This window comes from Thamnophis elegans, chromosome 4, assembly GCF_009769535.1.
Source record: "Thamnophis elegans isolate rThaEle1 chromosome 4, rThaEle1.pri, whole genome shotgun sequence".
Lineage (NCBI taxonomy): Eukaryota > Metazoa > Chordata > Lepidosauria > Squamata > Colubridae > Thamnophis > Thamnophis elegans.
In genome coordinates, this window is record NC_045544.1 from 85,244,345 (window position 1) to 85,264,570 (window position 20,226).

General features: G+C 35.0%; 1 protein-coding gene across 2 annotated transcripts in view; it reads left to right on the forward strand.

The window, feature by feature from the left end:
* Window positions 1–20,226, forward strand: part of ITPKB (inositol-trisphosphate 3-kinase B) — a 62,195-nt gene that overhangs the window by 39,465 nt on the left and 2,504 nt on the right. For both annotated transcript variants that reach the window (XM_032215276.1, XM_032215275.1), the window contains exons 3-6: window positions 9,304–9,403; window positions 12,249–12,462; window positions 16,416–16,620; window positions 19,000–19,101. In XM_032215276.1, the coding sequence (XP_032071167.1) occupies window positions 9,304–9,403; window positions 12,249–12,462; window positions 16,416–16,620; window positions 19,000–19,101 (621 nt within the window). The remainder of the gene's footprint in view (window positions 1–9,303; window positions 9,404–12,248; window positions 12,463–16,415; window positions 16,621–18,999; window positions 19,102–20,226) is intronic.

Sequence of the window (20,226 nt, forward strand, 5' to 3'; positions counted from 1 at the left end):
TTCTTTTATGTTTCACATATTCCCATTGTATAAATTTTGTGCATGTCCATCAAGACATATGTTGTCATACTATGCTCACATATAATGTAATTCTTTTTCCTTAAGAGTTTGAGATCAATTTCCTTATAAGACTTAAAGAGTTTTGATCTGCATAAAGTTGACTTGTTTGAAAGACATCTCTGATTCAGCCTAACTGAGGAGAATGTAATGGAAAAATGTAGACAGGGGCTCTGTATGTACGTCATGTGGTAACTTAGCAACCAACCACTTTGCTGCACTTCTTCTTAATAGTCAGACTTGCCTTTCAGTTTCTGCACAAGCTTTGAAGTGCAATTTGTGTTCCCCACCATCCCCCACTGAGTGAGATGCTGAAGAACAGGGAAATACCAGAACTTCCTGGTGTCACTGCAACTAGTACTGTGCCAACAGAAAGATACTCTGAGCTATGCCAAGAATTTAACTGGCTTTCTAAACACAGCAGAAAATGTTCAGCCATTAGTTATTGGTTCAGAGGAGTTAAGCCTCTTCAAACTACAGTAGCATTTCCTGTTGCTAGTGAATCATATTCATCTTAAAAGCTAAGAGCTGTTTAAGTTGCTTTGCAGTAAACATTTATTATTAGGGACATGGAAACAATTTGAGAATTCACTGGCTTCTGGCTTTCCATTTTAATAGGAAAGATCAGTTTCTGCATACAATATTTGATCTACATAAAATATTTTGCTTCAACCAAGAGGTGTAGCAATTAGAAAAAAAGCAAATTTTGTGTTTTTGTTAATTAGGAAATGGGTTGAAAAGAAAAATGACAACATTGTAATGCCTTTTGCTCTTCTGTAGAGTATCTGCATCTGGCATGCAGGTACAGTTCTGGTTGCTACATATTGAAAATAACCTAAGTGAGCTAGAAAAAAATGCAGAAAAGGGCAACTGAAATGAACAAGGGGCCCAAATGCTATCCCAATAAGAAATGTTTGGAATTCTTTGGCTTGCAAAAAGTCAGCTGAGATGGGGAAATGATTGAGGTACATAAAATCATGCATGTTGTAGAGAAAGTAGACAGGGATAAATTTTTACTCTTTTAAAACTTTAGAATTGGGTCATCCAGTGACATTAATGGAAAGGAGAACTTAAAACAGAGCAAAAAAAAGTATTTTTGTGCAGCATATTAGTAGCCTTTGATATTCCACATGTTATGGTGATATTCTAGGTGTTTTTAAAAGGAGAGTAGGTTTATAAGGGGAGTATTTAAGAATTTGGTGTTAACTCTGACTTAAGCATAATGTGCCTATAATTTCAGTTGCAGGGGACCAAAAATAGTCAAAAAGGGATATGCCTACTTCTTGTTTTTGAGGACATTGGAAGCAGCTGGTTGACTATGAAAATCCAACACTATTATGAATAAAATTGCCTTAGGGTAGACTTTTGTCTGATATTGTAGGGATGTTCTTATGTTCAATCTGCTTTGTTTAGACTTATAAACATGAAACAGGAACAAAAGTGTCTGCAATAAAATGCAATGACATTGTAACTTATATACTTACATTCTGATGCCTGATGTAAGTTCAGCATTTGTGTGATATCATCATATTATAATTTATTAAATTTATAAGCTGCATCATGCAGAGCTCAAAAAAGTTTCTTCATTTCTGCATTTATGAGATTATTACACAGGTAATTTTACACAGTACATGATTAAGGGTGTGAAATAATATAAGGGTTGTTACTCAAAAAAAAGAGTCTTCTAGAATCTTCATGGATGTGATTCTATTTACAAGCCATGAATTCTTTGGAGGAAGCCCAAATAAGATTGTAATGGCTTTGTATGATATGCAATGTAAATGACAATGGATACATCCTGCCCAGAGTAATAGATTTTGCAAGAATTGTTTCTGGTCTGTTATCTCAGCATTGTTTTGGATTTGCAAGCACGTCCGTGTCTTTTAAATGCTGTTCCATAATTAATGTTAAAATGTTCCACTTTCCTGTTTCCAATGACTGTTTCCCTTTTAGTTTAGAAGATATTTCTTCACCTTATACAATGAATCAATTTTAGAGTTCTACAACATCTGAAAATACAGTTTTAATCTTTCATGTTGTTTTTCAAAAAAGCTTAAATGTACAAAAATGTAATTGATTCCCTAACTTTTAAATTGGCACCATTGAAAACCTTCCTTCTCCAATGAGGTGGAGATAGCATCCAGGCATGAGTTGACATTGTCCGCCCTGATTGGACTGAATCTGTTTGTAAGATTCTTAAGCTCCGCCTCTGTTGCTAGCCTCCCAGCTTTCAACTTAGTCCCCTCAAGAACAGTTGTGTCATCTGCTTGCTCTGAAATTTGAAGAAAATTATTGTCCTTTAATTGAAATTTGACTCTAGATTCCCTGTGCTACCTGCAAAAAAAACCCCTTTAAAACAGTTATGTTATCAGATTATCCTAGAGATATGTCGCTTTCTATAATACTGCTAGTTGAGGAACTCATTAGCCCTCTTACGGACACTCAGTTTCAATTCCAATGTCTGCAAAACAATAACATTACAAATAGAGTTCTAAATTACTAAAGGGTGACCAAATACTGATGTAGCTAATGACAAATGTAAACCAGAAGCAATTAAGAGGAGCTGAAAGAAATTAAAATGTCAGGATTGTTCAGCAGTATTTATTTGGTTTTAAAAGCTGTAGTTTGTTAAACATGATCCATTTTTTAAATAAATTGGTTAGAATAACTTCTGTTATTAAAAACTGAGCAGTGTTTTAGAATTTGTTTTTCTAAATTTTGAAGACTAAACTGTTGCTCACAGTTCTGTATTTTTAAAAGGAAACTGTTAAAACATGAACTTTATTAGCTGGATTACATCGGTTTTTAGAGCTGTTGCTTAATTTATCCCTTTGGAAACTTAGGTGTTCCCCTTTACTATGTTCCTAATATTATTTAGTACATAGGTTCGTACATAAATCATAACACAGTCATAAAAATCATGACACCATATAATATCAAAACAACTAAATATATCCCAAGCTCATGTACAACCTCCTTCCACATTGGTTCCCAAATGAAAGAACTTTTCAATCACAACAGTTCAGAGAACTAGTGTGTTGATTTAAAAATCAGAGATTGCCCTGGGGGCTGACAAAAAACTGATGTTCTCTCAATTTTTATACAGCTGTTTTTTTAAAAGGTCTATTTATCTATTATCCATTCTCTAAATACCAATTACTAGTGAAAAATGGTAAAGTACAGCATATTTTACATCAATCAGAATTTTTAGTTACAGTTTGGAAGTTTAGAATTGAAACCTATGTAGTAACCAAATTAAGAAAATAAATCCTGAGGATAAGAGGTAATTTTATTTATTCCATCAGCCTATTTTTCAGTTGCAGTTCAATGCCACCATTTTTCAAAAATATTTTAGGTGCCATTCGACCAGATTCAAGTCTTGGGTGACTAGGTAGACAGGTACTTGTCATCTCGATCTTATTTTGTAATGATTTGTAGCTCTTCCCAAAGAAAGAACTTTTCAATAATTTTTTTGATCCCATCTGTCCTCATCTGTTGTTTCTCTCTTTTGCTGTTTCCCTCAACACTGCCAAGCTTAACCTTTTTTTCCAATCCATCATCCCCTCACACTACATGCCAAGTATGTGAGTTTTTGCTTGTTGATCATCACTTCAAGCAGCCATTATTTGGTCCAGGACTGACTGATTGGTTCTTTTTGCAGTTCATCAAGGCTTTCAACTAAAAGCTTGGGAAAAACAGTCAAAAGCAACAACATATACCTTGCTCAAGATACTTTTATAGATTGGCAACCCATCCTAGGGAGGTCCTATTTCGAGTGTTATCCAACTTTACAGATTTTTGTAGCAGGATAACAGATAGGACTTTCAAAATTGATTTTGGAATCCAAACAGGTTTATATAGATATTCAAATAACCTGGATCCAAAATATGGCACTTTGTAAATTAACAATAAACTGACTGAAGTTTGAAACCAAGCTGACAACTAGTACAGCTATTTTAGAGTTGGTGTAATAAGATCTAACTTTCAAGCCCCAGCAGGCTCCAAATAATTTTATTCCACACTAGCTGAAGTTTTCAAAAGCAGCAGCACATAATGAAGCCTTTGGATGTGACTGGAACACTCACAACTAACCAAAATGGATTTTCTGTAAATTAAAGCGTCTCTATGTATTCTCAGAGAATTCCAAACATCTGAAATAGCTGTGCTTTGGTGTAAGCCATTCAACCAGATATTTCTACCTGCCAAGGCTTGCAAACAGACAAACCCACTGTTCCTTGTCCAAAATAGACTTATGTATTGTGTACAGGAAAGGGAATGTATTTGTTTTTCCTGCATTTTCTTAAAAACCTCTTTCATTCTTTAAAAACTATCCAACTCTCTGTAAGAATGACAGTTTTGCTTGCTACCAAGGTGTACAATTTCTTAATTGACTACACTATAAGCTTAAAAAAGTAACTTATTTGGCAGCAAGCCCCTTTTCTTCTTTAAAATTCTTTTAACTATTCTTAGAATTCATTAGTGTTACACAAAAGAAAGAAAGCTATGTTTGCAGAGCAAAATGCTGTTTCCAATCTTTACATGTTGCTCCATATACCTGGGCCAATAAATATCTTAAATTAACTTCCATTTTTCCTTACTTTCTTTTGGGGGAAAAACAAGTTGAGAAAATTTGGCAGAATACCGTTCCTTATGAATTTACTTAAAAGGGATAGATAAATAAAATAATATTTTCACAGAACCTAACCAATGTTTTCACATTCAAAATTCAGATTTTTGCCCATTTAAGAGATATAGTTTGCTGCTAGAACAAAAGGCAAAAAGATTGTATGTTACTTTTTTTCCTGAGAATTATCCTCCCAACTGTTCTGTAGTAAATGGGAGTGCAGACTCAATCCATGTTGGAACCTTGGAATGCTATTTCACCTAATTCAGAAATGAAACCGGGTTAAATGGAATCACAAAAACACACACTGGATTCCTTAAATCAGTTTTAAATTCAAAATCTAGTTGCTCTTATGTGAAATTCTTGCTCTCTATTTAGGTAGATGTCATGATTTCTATAAAAAGGTTCAGCTGCTGAGTAGGTAAAGGAATTGCATGAAAGCCTACTCTTACCAACTCATTACTTCAATATCAGTGCCTGCCACCCAGTAAAGGCTATATAATATAATCTGCAGTAGAGGTCCATATTATGAACTACAACTTCTAGAGACTCTTAGCCATCGTGATTAATGATTAGAAGTGCTGGCATTGTACTCAATTGTACTCAACAATCTCTAGAAGATTCCATAGTCTTCACCCATCTACTAGATAATGTTCTCTTTCTTTCTATTAGAGAACTATATAAATAGTGTTTCAGATGAACGAATGCCAATTATTCAAATATCATTAAGTCACTTTGATATGTTCCTGATGTGGACAAAGCAAGATTTACTTTTTTCTACTATTTTTAATATAAACTAAAAGAAAACAGCTAACCTTAATAGGTGCTCATTGAACTAATTCTGCTTTCTTTAATAACAAGTCTTATCTTTTGAGTTTACAGTAATAATTTTAAAGTTAATTTTTCTTATGTTCAGGCTACTTTAAAAATCCTTGTCAGTTTCAGGAGCTTGTGCTGAAATGTTAGTGTTGGAGGTCTTACCTGTGTGTTTTTTATTTCTTTCATTCAATTGTGTCTAATTCTTGGAGAATTTCTTTGGCAAGGTTTCTTAGAAGGAGTTTGCCATTGCCTCCTTCCTAGGACTGGGAATAAGTGACTAGTCCAGCCCAGAAGTGAATTTCCCCCAGCTGGTTTTAAGACTAAGGCAGGACTAGACCTCATGGTCTAGCCTGGTGCCTTAACTTCTATACCAACTTTACTCTCTGTATTATCTAATTATATAAATGAACTGTATCTATATTCCAGAGAAACAAATATAGGTATGCATATTTTACACATTAATAGGCAATAAAAATTCCCTAAAATAATAACTTTTCACATGTGGCATGAAAGGGAAGACTTTGTCAGCACATAAGAATTAGTTTTTTGTTCCCCTTAATACATGGCATAAAACACATGTACATTATTAGAAACACAAGCTTACCTTCCAAAAGCATGTATTATTAGGGTTAATATTAATGTTGCAGAAGGGGGTTGAAAGTACTTCACCTAGGAACAAGAAATCACATTTACAGATATAGGACAGAGAGCACCTGACTTGATAATGACACTTGGAAATAACACAAGTATATCACAAGTGAATGTGAATCACTAGTTTTAGGCTATATCCATAGAGTTTATTTTCCAAATTATGAGAAAGAATAGTTTTACTATTTTGCATTGGTCAGACCTGAAATAATATGTCTAGTTCAAAGCTCCACATTTTCAGAAAGTTTCAAAGAAACTTGATCAGATCAGAGAAAATCAACAAGTTAATAAACAAATTAAGTTTTAGGAAGAGAAACTAGGGGGAGTACAGTACATTTAGTTTTGAAAAAGCATAATTGAATCAGGATATGAAAGCATTTTTCCAGTACCTGAAAAGAAGATCAAAGAGTGGAACACAGAGAACAATGATCAGAACGAGAGAAGGGTGGGGGGAGTAATGGAAAGTAGGAAAGGAAAAAGAAAAAAGTATAAAAAAAGAAAATACAAATAGAAAATAGAAAAGAAAGAAAATATAAAGTAATGGCTTCTGATTTTATTTAGGCAATTCACAAGCACAAATATATCTTGACCTCTTTCTAAAGTTACATCGTATTACTCTTCTTTCTATAATCTAACTTGTCTAAAGTTATCAACACTGTAAATCATAAGGTTATTTTTTTCATTTTTATGCAAAAATCCCATAAAAGATTTCCAGTCGACAGAACTGTTGACAATATATTCTTAATCTTAAAAGGAAAAAATCCAGCTTCAGTTGATCTTGAAAATCTTCTGTATCAAAATATGTATTTTGATCCAAATGTTTTAGCTTTGTTACACATTTACTAAACATGATAAATTGAATCTTTTTGTTGTTTACATTTCCGACATACATTTAAAGTGCTATATGTTCTGGATCATTTTTTGATGTCATGTTCCAATGACACTGTACTCACATCATTTAATTTAAAAAAAAAATTGAGATCATAAATGTAAATTTCAAAACTTTTAATACACATCTCTCCTAGATCCCTGTATTTTTCAATAATTTTATGACTTGAACATTATCAGTGTAGAATGGAAATATTAATCTCGACAAGAGCATGTTTATAACAGCATTTGGGAGGCTATTATGATACTATGTGCTTGTTTCTTTTAACACTGGTTTTGAAGTAGCTCCGATTTTTTTCTGCTCTGTGATTTCTAACCACTGTGGAAAGAAAAATTTGGCTCTAGAACAGTGACTTCTCTCATGAACATTTTATGCTGGGACTGAATGACTTAATGTTTGCATTTTCATAGGAGGATCCCTCTTCTGGGCAAGTTGAGTCTTGATGTGGAAACCCAGATTCCCCCGAGAGGCTTTCCTTTTAAAAGAATTAAGTAAATATAAGTCAAAGCAAAGAAACACTTTAGTAAAGGGGAATCCAACAGTGCTTTCTGCCAACAACGAACAAAAAAGCCAAACTACAGAGCTCCTGGCATTCTTCTTGAAAACCCACATGTTGGTATAGGGAGATGCCTTAAGCAATGTTGACAGTAAATTGGCTAAAGCTACAAGTCTGGATAAACATGAACTTGATGAAGAAAGAAAAGAGGCCGCTGAAATTATTTCACTCCTCTACTTATCTTCTCGAGCATGTCATAGCTGCTTAAGTTTTTCACGGCCAGGTGTGTTCACGTTAGTTTGTTACAGAAATTTAGGTAAACTTGCATAGATTACATGTGATTTTTCAATGATGGAAAAACAGCAAAATGGCAGCCTGAAACAAATGATAAAAAGTTCCAATATAAGAGAATAATTATTCAAAATTTTGTACATTACACATATTGTATTTTTGAATAAAACTACTGCCATATGGTTTATGGCTGAGCTTTTCCTTGGTCTTCTAGTACAAGTGAAATTATCAGGTTCATAACTATAAATAATTTTAAAATTCAAAAGCATTTCATGTGTGCATAGGTTAGTTCTGTCCACTGTATCAGATTTCAGATGTAATTGTTTTAAGCATAATGGGCAATTTCACATTTTGTTCCTTTTATATGTCTTAGATTATTCTGCCCTCTGTTCGACATTTCAGTGTGGACTTTGACTATGATACTTGGCTGCTTAGTGTTAAAATCCTTCTTGTTGTCTTGTTTTATTCTGTTAACCACTTCACCCATTGTTTTCTTGTTTGCATATTTCTTCTGAGACAGTTTACTCTGCCTTCTGGTTTTGAGATAAGAAACACCTCGGCCTTAATTTAGCCACATGTTCCATTTGTGCAAATTGTGGGAAACTATTTTCTTTCAGAAAGGCTTTCCTCTGTTTTCTAAGTGGCACTTTGCTGATGCAACTAGCTAAAGTTTCTCCTTTTTTGGGAGAAAATTTTTCCTAAAAGAGAATAACAAGACTAACTTATTCAGGAATTCCTCCACCCTGAAGATATTTTGGAAGAGAAAAGGGGCAGTATAGTATCAAGGTACTTCTTCTGTAATTAATGTACAACTCTGTCTGGTCTTAGCTAATATCGTGTCGCTGCTTTCTGCTGCTATGGATATTTCCTATCAGCAGAATGGTGCACATTGCTCTAGCTGGGTTTGGAAAAGAAGTGGGCAACTCTTGTTTTTCACTATTCCTTTCATTCAGTGGGCTCCTAGCATATCTGCATAGGGAAAGACGTAATAATAATGATGTAATCAAAAGTGGGACTGCATTTGGTGCAGTGTTTGCTTAATGTGACATTTAAGTCCAAACGTAATAAATAAAGCAGACCTCTTCCTCGGAAAAACATGTTTCTTAAATCTGAAGCATAGCAAAAACAAAAGATCAGTTATGTGTGGGGAATGGAAAGAGTTTTAAAAAGTTTAGATCTCTTCTTTCATTTACTTTTCAAATGTATCTTTCTTTTTCCTCCACCGGGTATGTATACCACAAGTATAATGGTGGGAATTGCAAGCAAATCATGAAAGTGTGAACATCTGAACGAGTCTTATAAGAAGAAATGCACAGTAGATTGGCTTATCTTGAATTGATGTCTTCTTCAGCATAGGTGCCTGGTTGAGCTTGTTCTGCCACCAAATCTCACTCTTCATATTTAACTAGAGTTTTTAAACTGGGTATTGCTATAAATACAATTTCTGTAGTCGCTTTAATTTATCTTCTTTTTTTCTAGAGCAAATCGTGGCGGAAAATCAAGAACATGGTGCATTGGTCCCCCTTTGTTATGTCCTTTAAGAAGAAATATCCCTGGATCCAATTAGCAGGGCATGCAGGTATTACAGATCACATTCTGCTGTTTGCCTCTCAAAGGGAAACTTCATTTAGTGAAAGGGAAATGTTCAGAATGTCTCTTGGGGAATTTAAGATAATTAGCTAGTCTCAACATAAATTACTTCTGTAAATTGTATTATAAGTACTTGTGTTTTTCTCCTGCTGTTTTATCATAATAATGTCAGATTAGGCTTGTACTAGAATTGCTGGTTTGTTTTAGACATAGTAGAGGAAGTGCCGAAGTAATTTACTGTTCTGATTTTAAAAACTATTTTAATTAAATGATTACAATAAATGCAAAGCTACTGTTGTAACAAGACTCCAGCTTCTAGCATAATTTTAAATAATAATAATTTATTAAATTTATATGCTGCCCAACTCCCAGCTACTATGGGCTTTTTAAGGTTAAGGAGAATGACTCTATCTTATATAGACTCATTAAACCTTCCTTGAAAATAAAAATAATGTGGCTGCAAATCAGTGTTTGTCTGGAAATGTGTCACCTGTCATGAAAAATTACAAAAATAAATTGGGGGCTAGAAGGGATCATGAGACTCATCCTGGGGAAGTAATTTTGAAATAAACGATGACAACCATTGTATAAATCTGAATAACTTCCTATGGCAACCGCTTTGTATAATCACCCATGATTTTCTGTTAAAATTCCAGTTGTGCTCAACAACTTCAAAATATTGTTTAATATTGTTTAAAACTCTGAATTATATATAAAGTCTTGAAAATTTCATGCTACTTGAAATATTTGACCCAGGGACTAATATGTTGTATCCTCCCCTTGTCCTATCATGTTAACAGTTTGGGCACAAAGCAAAGCTATGTCTGTGCTGCAGACAACTTGTCTGAATTTCTTATAAAACAAATCTTCTGTGTTTCTTAGAAAAAATAGTATTCTAATATTCCATCAGGGACATGGTGGCTCAGTGGCTAAGACGCTAAGCTTGTCGATCAGAAAGGTTAGCAGTTCGGTTCGAATCCCTCGCACCAAGTAACGGAGTGAACTCCCATTACTTATCCCAGCTTCTGCCAACCTAGCAGTTCTAAAGCATGTAAAAATGCAAGTAGAAAAATAGGGGCCACCTTGGTGGGAAGGTAACAGCGTTCTGTGCGCCTTTAGCATTTAGTCATGCAGACCACATGACCATGGAGATGTCTTCGGACAGTGCTGGCTCTTCGGCTTTGAAACGGAGATGAGCACCCCCTCCTAGAGTCAGGAACAACTAGCTCATAGGTGTGAGGGGAACCTTTACATTTACCTTAATATTCCATCAGAATGAACCATATAGTATACTAGGGGTCCAGGTGTCAAATTGGCGGCCTGCGGGCCGGGTGCATCACACACAGGCCATGCCCATCCCAGCTCTGCAAATGTGAAAAACATCACAAAACGTGACGATACAGCAACGTGACACTGAGAGTTTGACACCCGTGGTATAAGCCCTTCCCACTAATGAGGATATCCTGAGTATGCCCCCCTATAAAGAATTGTAAAGTTGTTTTTGTAAGCAAAGACATATTGCTAGTTTCCTCTGCAGTTTTTTAGATGTTAGACTTCCCTCTAATTTCCATCTGCTACTATGTGATAGGAGCCATTCTTCCCACAGAGCTCCTAGTTATCTACCCAAACAGCTCTTAGTTATATTATTAAAATAGGGGTGGAGCTTCTCTGGCCTGTGAGTCTGTAAGTTTTGTATATCCATTAACACCCAAGCTCTTGTGGAAGAGCTTTTTCCCTCCACAAAATCCTGTCTACAGAAACAAAGTGAAGATGTCATAAGAAAAGATATCCCGATTTTTCCCTCCATGTCTATATATCATCCGTATTCTGTGCACAATTCAATGCGAGAAAAGGAAATACAGACTAGATTGCTGTTCCCTATGGGGGAGGAGTTCTTATCAGTGATGTCTCAGAAGGCATTTGGTAGGTTATTTGGCCTTTCAATCATAACATTAATAAGAGTACATATTCTCATTCCTGAACTAACGGGTAGGTAATGAGCATGTGTTATTTCGCTTTCTAGCATTCCTGAAGCAGTGAAGTTGCACCACTCCTCAGGGAAAACTGCATGATCTGCACATGTCTCTGTCCTAAATCAAGTAGGACGGTAGTGGATATAGATTTCTGTTCACTTTTCTCTTTTATTCACGCATAGAGGATTGATTAAAACAAAACAAAATGAGGATCCCAGAAACACTTTAAAAAGTGTCATGGAATAATTGATTGATTCCCCTACCCTTTTTATCTTTCATATAAATTCCTTTTTAACTTTTAGATAACTTTTAGTACAAAAATCAGGAAAAGAGCTGTGTTTGGAGCAAGAAAATTGACCAGAAAGAAAGTCAGTTATATAATAGTATGTGTGTATGTGACATTAGCCTCTATAGTCATTCAATTTGCACATGAGATGCATATATTTCATATCTCAGTAACATGGACATGATGTAAATAAATAAGACAATCATGTTGGGTTCAGCCTCATAATCACAAGAGGGTAACCTTAGGTCAGTTCCTCTTGTACATAAGAGAGTCTATTGAAACACTTTTACTAGTTAGGATGTGAGAGTTTTCACTTGACCCTGCAAGCAGCATCTATAAAATTTCAGGGTATATAGCCTTGATTAAATGCAATAGAAAAAGCAAAGAATTGTAATGGATCCCAACTTGCTGCTGCCCAGATGCTGCTGAATTTTATAGGAACTGAAATCCTGCATACCTGGAGGGTAGCAGCCAGCTGAAGCATTCCATAAAAGGGTGAAATATTCTTTGTGGCAATTTTTAAAAATGCTTCCATTTGCATTTTAAAAACAACTTTGTTTTGGTCTGTCTTTCAGGTAGCTTCAAAGCTGCTGCAAATGGGAGGATATTAAAGAAGCATTGTGAGTCTGAACAGCGTTGTTTGGACCGTTTGATGAATGATGTCCTTAAGCCTTATGTTCCTGCCTATCATGGAGATATTGTGAAGGATGGGGAGAGGTATAATCAGATGGAAGATCTCCTAGCTGATTTTGATTCTCCTTGTGTTATGGACTGCAAGATGGGAGTCAGGTTAGTTTTTCTTTCTAGACAAAAATATAGAGCAACCTGATACTTAACAACACTATTTGAAAAAAAATATGAGGCAAATATATATTTTATTACCTGTATGTAAGGCCAGCAAAGTAATTTAGCCTTGCCCTGTCCTCACCCTGCTGAGGGGTTGTTAAAGCAACAGTGAAAAACCTACTGATTGGTTTGCCCTAGTGCAAATCCCTAGTTTAACTTCACATCAGATGTTCTTGCAAGATCACTATAGATCAAGCTGATTTTTATCTTTGTTTGAAATCTGGCAGAGATGATTACCTTGGGAGAAGCAGATGATTTCATTGTTTAAGTTTAAGCATGAACAGACCAGTGAAGCCTGTTTGTAGGCAAAAGTTTGTTCTCTCCACTGAATAACAGAAAGAACAATCCAAAAGAAACTTCCCTAATCTAATGCCATTCTGATTTGCTATTAAGTCCCATTACTCTGAACCAGTAAAGTAGATGGTCGTGTACTGATAACTTGATGAATAGTCTGCAATTCTTATCTAAATAATTTAAAACATGGGAATTTGACAAAAGAGGAATTCTAATTCATTTGGGCTAGTAGCGTATCTAGGACCTTTATTTTTATAAATAACTCAAGGCAGCAAACATATCTAATATTCTTTCCTACTCCAATTTTTCACACAACAACAACAACCCTGTGTTGCTGGGCTTACAGAGAATGACCGTCCCAAGCCATCCTTTCATGCTTAACCCTTAACCACAGACGTCCTATTTCAGCAACGCTACTACAGACATGAAGTCATAATGATCTCTGTAGCAAAAAGATATTTGATGTTTTCATGATTGGATCTAAACATTGATGCATAGAGCAGTAAAGCAAAAAAATTATTGAAATCTATCAAATCCACATCACACAGGTCACTTTTTGTTTCTCCATCCTTGAACTTCAATCTTTCTTCTCTAATTTTTACATTGGTCCAATGAATGATGGTGCTAATAATTTCTTTTGAAAATAATAATTTCTAAATCTCGAGGGGAGTAGGTGAATTTCTGAGATTTCTAGTTCCTAGCCGTAGTCCAGGTAATTGCACAACAATATTGTGACTAATGGTTCTGGATCTATTGTTTCCAAAAGGTGCAGAAGACCGTTTACATTTGTTTTTGCCATATAAATTATTGCATGACGTAGATTGTACCTGGTCATTGATTTCATTGGGAGCTTCATCATCGCTGATGTCAGAATCAGCGGCGGTGGGTTCCTCATCATCCATTACAAAATTTTCATCACAATTTGATTCCACTTCACTCAGATCACTCTCTGCTTCTCCATATCATTTTAGAACAGTTTCTTCCAAGTTTGTATCACTAACTCACACTCTTTTTGGTGGAAAACCTGGCCCCGACATTATTTTTTAAAAAAACATTAACAAACATCTATGGTCAAAATGACTAAAACTCAAATTCAAATACCGGTACAGAAAACACCAAAAAACTGACACAAGCACGATGCTGCATACACTCTTATTGCTGGGAAAACAAACGCTGTTCGCGACTGAAATGATCTGTTTCTAAAAATAGGAGTGTTCCGAACATTTTGGAAAACTGTTGCAGTCACTATGACTGCAAGTCTGTGGTTATGGGTTAAGGTGGAACTAGAATCATGGTTTCCAGGTTTCTTGAGGAAAAAGTCCTTCATAAACTACTTTTTAATAACATTTTTGGTATTGAATTATGCTCTCCAGCCACTCCATACCCATGATAGATAAGGAAATTCACTGCCCTATATCATCATAAATTTACTCTTTGTGAAAAAGGTTGTTTGCTGCTTGATTTAGATTTTTTTTTGTTGCACTTAAGGAAAGCAAAAATCAAATTAACTGCATGAACAAATGGAAAAACATTCAAAGCTGTGGGTTGACCAGCACATTTCTCCAAAAAAGTACATCCTCGTCAGAGAGATAATCGAGGATTACTACAGTTTACTTGATCTAGAAACAACTGTAAATTTGCTGTATATCCGTAATTGTGTTTGAGAGAGTGTTTAGCATAGCTCTTCAATTATATATAGAACCTTGGCTGCTCTGTTGAAAATAAAACATACAGAAAATACTCTATTTAATAATATATATTAAAGATCCGTGATTCTGTTTATATATTTCAAGCAAGTTGATGTCTCTCAGATTTGTTGGGACCGCATATCCAAAAATTCTCAGAAAGTTTGGCCAATGGCCAAACTACCTCAGACAGTAGTTCTAAGAGTCACTAGATTCTTAACTAGGTTGGTAAAAAACAGTATATGTTGGAGAAAATTCAGAAAAACTAAAGGGTGTGAAATTGTTTGATATCCATGATTAGCACAATGCAATCCTCAAATGTATTTCTGGTCTACTGAATGCTTCAGTATAAGGGAATCCTTGGTGCGATATTTGGAAAGTGCTGAGAAGGATCAGTTCAATATTTTATTTTTTATTTTATCTAAAACCATAAGGTTGCAAATTAAGCTAATTTTCAGTAGACAAACTAAATTTGTTTCCACACACACATATGGGCATCATTTCCATAAAGATGTCATGTAATTATTAATTCAGATGATTTTCAAAAAAAAATCAGTGAATAGAGATATATTGATATTTATGAAGCATTACCTTGAAGACCAGATTTAGAATATGGCTGCACAGAAGCTGCTATGAAACATGCTCTGCTTGTGGCCTTACAAGCTATAAAGAAGACAGTGGATTGTGGGATCACTTAATATCATCTGGTAGAGTTCTAGTTATCATGGTAACATTTAAGAAAGGAAAAAGTAACCTGTCTTGACCCTTTAGATAGACCCTTTAGTATATGACCCTTCAATTCTCAGTAGCTCAGTCAGCATGGCTGGCCAATGGCAAGGGATTATGGGAGCAGTAAAAACCCCATATGACCATAATTTAAGATGTTATCATTCTGAGATCAATAAATATGTCAATGAAGATTTTGCACATATTTTTATGCTCTTCTTAGTTTGATGTTCCCACGTAAATATAGACCCTTTCATATTTGAGATACAAAACAACTGCTCACAAATTAGGAGATCTTGTGTCTAGCTAGGAGTTGAATTAAAATAAACTTAAATCTGTAGTTTATAGGATCTATAAATCAGAATATTTAAGGTTACAGGACACTGAAAAAGTGCAAGGTAGTTGCATATCTTTTGTTGAATAAGTACTCCACAGTGATATTTCAAGAAGTATAGCTGTTGATATTGGAGGACAGAGCTCTCTAGTGGCAAATAAGGAAAATTAAGCAAAAAACCCCCAATTTTTGTTCTATCTATTGTATTCCATACCTCGGTTCATTGTATTACTAATAGAATTCTTTCGTGTCTACTTGCCAGTAAATGATGGAAACACTTTAGGTATGGAAAACATTCCAAAATACGCAATTTAATACCTTAAGGAAACCAGTCACTTCTTTCATGGAGCTTTCAGAACAACTAGTGACTCAGACCATTTCCGACTACTTTACTGTATGTATCATTGAAAAAGAAAACAATTGTTTTTACACATAAGCACTCTTCATACCATGTACTTCGGAAACTAAAGTGTCTTCAACTTTTCAGAGTTGGCTATACAGGAAGGACCATGCCCTTGGAAGATAATTCTGTCTGCATTAGAGAGTGCTTCCAATATTTAAATCTGATTGACTCCAGTATGTTCACTTGAATCGCTCAATAAATTGCCATTGTTGTACTGATACAGATGATGTTAACTTTCATAATATTGCAATAAATGAAGATGTGGAGTATGGATGAGTAATTTGTATTCCTCCATGAGGCCCAACAATAAAAGTTACATTTCAATGACTGCATCTTGCCTGTCTTTTTCTAGAGAAGATAGTGAGGAACCTGTGCTTCTGCCCAGACATCAGTGATACAGTAGTAATAAATCGGTTTCCAAATATGATAATGTGAACATATATTGGCTTTGCAGGACCTATGTGGAAGAGGAGTTATCAAAGGCTAGAAAGAAGCCAAGTTTGCGGAAAGACATGTATCTGAAGATGATCGAAGTAGATCCCGAGGCTCCGACTGAGGAAGAGAACTCTCAACATGCAGTGACCAAGCCTCGGTACATGCAGTGGAGAGAAACTATAAGTTCTACAGCAACATTAGGGTTCCGGATTGAAGGAATAAAGGTAGCCTTTCAGATTTGTCTGTTGCAACAGTGCATGGGAAATGAATCTGTGATTAACTTGTCACGTAATGTAAAATGTCAAATATTTTTTGTCTAGGTTTAACCATTCCATATATAATATATCTTTGCAGAGTACGTGTTATTGAGGCAGGTTTCTTTGGGGACAGATGTGATTTCCCATTATTAACTTGGTATGGCAGGTTCATGGAATTCTTTGTGGCATTAACTCTTTCCCTTCTCCTTTTTGTGTTGCATCATTGGACACACGGAGCTGCAGATGTAAAACTTCTTGCCTTGCCCTGTTATATTATTATGTATAGTCATAAAGGTTCATATAGTAGTAGCTTTTAACCTACTTATTTAGCCAAGAGTCTGGTCTTATGAATGGAATATATAGCAAAATGTGAATTCTTCCTAAGTCTTCAGAGGCTTAGGTTTGCTATAGCCTCATCCCTGTCATGAAGCCATTTTGCCTGGTTACAAAAAAAGGAATGGACTGATTCATGGAAGTCATGGGGATCAATGGGAAAGTAGTAGGGAACAGATGAGCCAAAGTCCAAGTCAGCAGGGCGCTGCTTATGTTCATATAAGTGGAATGCCTTTCTTATTCTTCCTTGTCTACCTGAGCAACAGTAAAAGCTCAGATGTAAATGGTTTACTGGATGTTGCAAACATTACAACATTCCCCCAGTTGTTTGGATATGTGGAAAAGTACAAAACGGGTATTGGAGGGACATTAACACATCAAAACGTTTGGCTGTGTCAATAGTGGTTTCAGATACCAGTTCTTAGTAAAGCTAAGCTGCTAGGAAGGAAATATTAAATTCTTATAGAAGCTACAATAAAAAGTTGTTTTTTATTCTACCTATTGTTTTTTTAAAAAAAAATATTTTATTTTTGTTACATAGACAACATAATCACATAACAATAGAAAAAAAAAGGCAGAGGGAAAAAACAACAACCCACACACAAAAAGAAAAGAAAAAAAAAACCCCATCATCCCATACAGTATGTCATTTGATTACAAGTGCATCCCTACTACGTTTCCCCCCATACACACACCCCGTATCTCTCTGTTATATATTTAATAGACACCACAATAACCTAGGGTTTAAAAAAAAAAAAAAGGAAAAGACCCAAAAAAGGGGAAGGAAAAAAAAAACACATCATCACATGCAGCATGTCATTTGGTTACAAGTGTTTTAACATCTGCATCTTCAAGTATTATTTACCGTCTCAAATGTTTCATCTAATATAACTAAAGGCCTCATTTCCATTCTACAATATATATTCAGTTAACATTAGCATTATTTTTCCCCAGAAAGTATACTTATATTTATTGTTAACCTTGCATTTCATACCTTCAAACAGAGATCTTATTCCTTCATTTTTCAACAAAACATCGCTGCCTATATATACCAGTTTTCATTTGTTCCCCTATTAGAATTGCTTACCTATTGTTTTTAATACTTTTTTTTTAAAAAAAAAAACATTATCTCAAAAATTATTGGAGCCCAAAGCATGCAAGTGTCCCATTTTCAGGAAGGTGAAAGCAGGAGTAAAAATAAGATGCTGTACTTGTTTTGAATAGAGGAATTATGGTGCCAAATGAGAGATACTTTGATATTTCAATCCAGATCTAAACTACACTAGTGGGCTATATCTGCTTGCTTATATTATCTCCAACTTCAGGCATCTCTGTGCTCATTAAACTAAAGCTTAAGCGGAGGGTTATATAATAAATTCCATGGATTTAAATTAATATTGGGTAGTAAATTTAGGAATAACATTACTGAGTCTAGTGAAATAATGGCCTTCAACTTCCAATTGTTGCACTGAATGCAATCTCCTTACAATAGCTTACTACATGAAAACCTTACTATAACAACTTGTAAGACAGAAAGTTGGGGTAAACATATAGATTCTTTCCAGCCTTGTAATTTCTATGATGCCAAAATGCATTGTGCTGAAGCGCTACATAGCTAGCATTGTTCAACATACCTGCTCATGAAATGAATTTTTCTCACCTCCTTTGCAATCATATCCAAAATAATTGCATCAAACCCTCGAAAAATGTTTCAAATGGAAGAAAAATGCCTCCGACGGCAGCAGCTGAATGCAACTAGTTTCATTGAAAGTTTTAAACATAGAAATGACTTCTCCAGTGTCCCCAGAACAAACAAACAAACAAACAAAAAAGCAGTGTGTGTGTCCCCCCCTCACGTGACTGTTTATTAAGCTCTGATTACCGTCTCAAATTTTTGCTCTAAATTTTGTCATAGGATATACTGCATTCTGTCTAGTGAACAGCAAGCGGGTTAATAGAAAAAGATTCTTCTGAGTAATAGCCATGTTTTTGTTATTGTTTTTTTTTTTTAAGAAAGAAGATGGCACCGTGAATAGGGACTTCAAGAAGACTCGGACAAAGGAACAAGTCATGGACGCCTTCAGAGAATTTACTAAAGGAAACCATAACATTCTGGTGAGTCATTCTAGCAATTTCCTTTGACGTTCCTTACTTTGGATTAATTTAACATCCAAAACCACATGCCAAAATGAAAAGGGGAGATATGTAATGAAATGGGCAATATTTTCACTCAAGGATCAACAGGCCACAACTGTCCCCAAATCCATTTTTATGCTCTTTTGAATTCTCCTCCCACCACAATATCATGCTGCCAAAATTCATCAGCAGTAAAATGTTGGGATTTTTTTTTACTATTGAGCTCCTAAAATAAGTGATACACCTCTGGGCTTAACACCCACCTTGAGTAAAAACAATAAAACACCACAACCAAGTAAGTCCAAAATATTGTTTTTTGCAATAGTTGATGATGTCATAGCGATATGCTTTTGCAGGGCTCCAAAATTAAAAATAAGTGTTGCCACTGAGCAAAATAAAATTGCCTAACTCTTGCTTTAACTAAACTAAACCCTAAGTAGATTGTTTCAAATTATGACATCTTGCTCAAAAGCTTTTCAACCTCTTCATATTATAAACAAAAAATTAAATTTAAAATGTTCCTTAGAAGAAATTGATTTTGAAAGGAAACATAAAAAAATTGTGATATATAAATTGTGTGAAAATTGTGTTATCTCTTTAGTTTGTTGAACATATTAATGTTAAGCCCAGTCAGGTTTAGTGGAATCATTCTCCTTTTCTTTTATTAAATTGCTATCCTGATGAGAAGAAATAAACTCTGTTTATTTTCTGGAACCAATGTACCATTCTAATCCAAAGAGTCAGTACAGTTTACAAACCCCTTTCCAGTAAAAGGATTAAAAAATAATATATTAAAATAGCAAACAAATTAAGACAAACAATAAATTACCATTGCAATAAATTTTGCACAAAGTAATAAACAAATTTCACACACATACAACTGGAGGGTGCTTCCTTTTGCACAAGAATCTAAGGACTTTGAAATATCCAGACCTTTTCAGAATGTTAACAGGAAAGGGACTAGTCTAATCTTGCAGACGTGGTTGACTGGCTGGGTGGGCAGACAGTTTTCACAAAGAAGATTCATCCTCAGAATCACTGTGAATGATGTTCTCTTAAAAAAGGACTTAACACATGGATGGAAATGGAAATGGGAGCAGGATA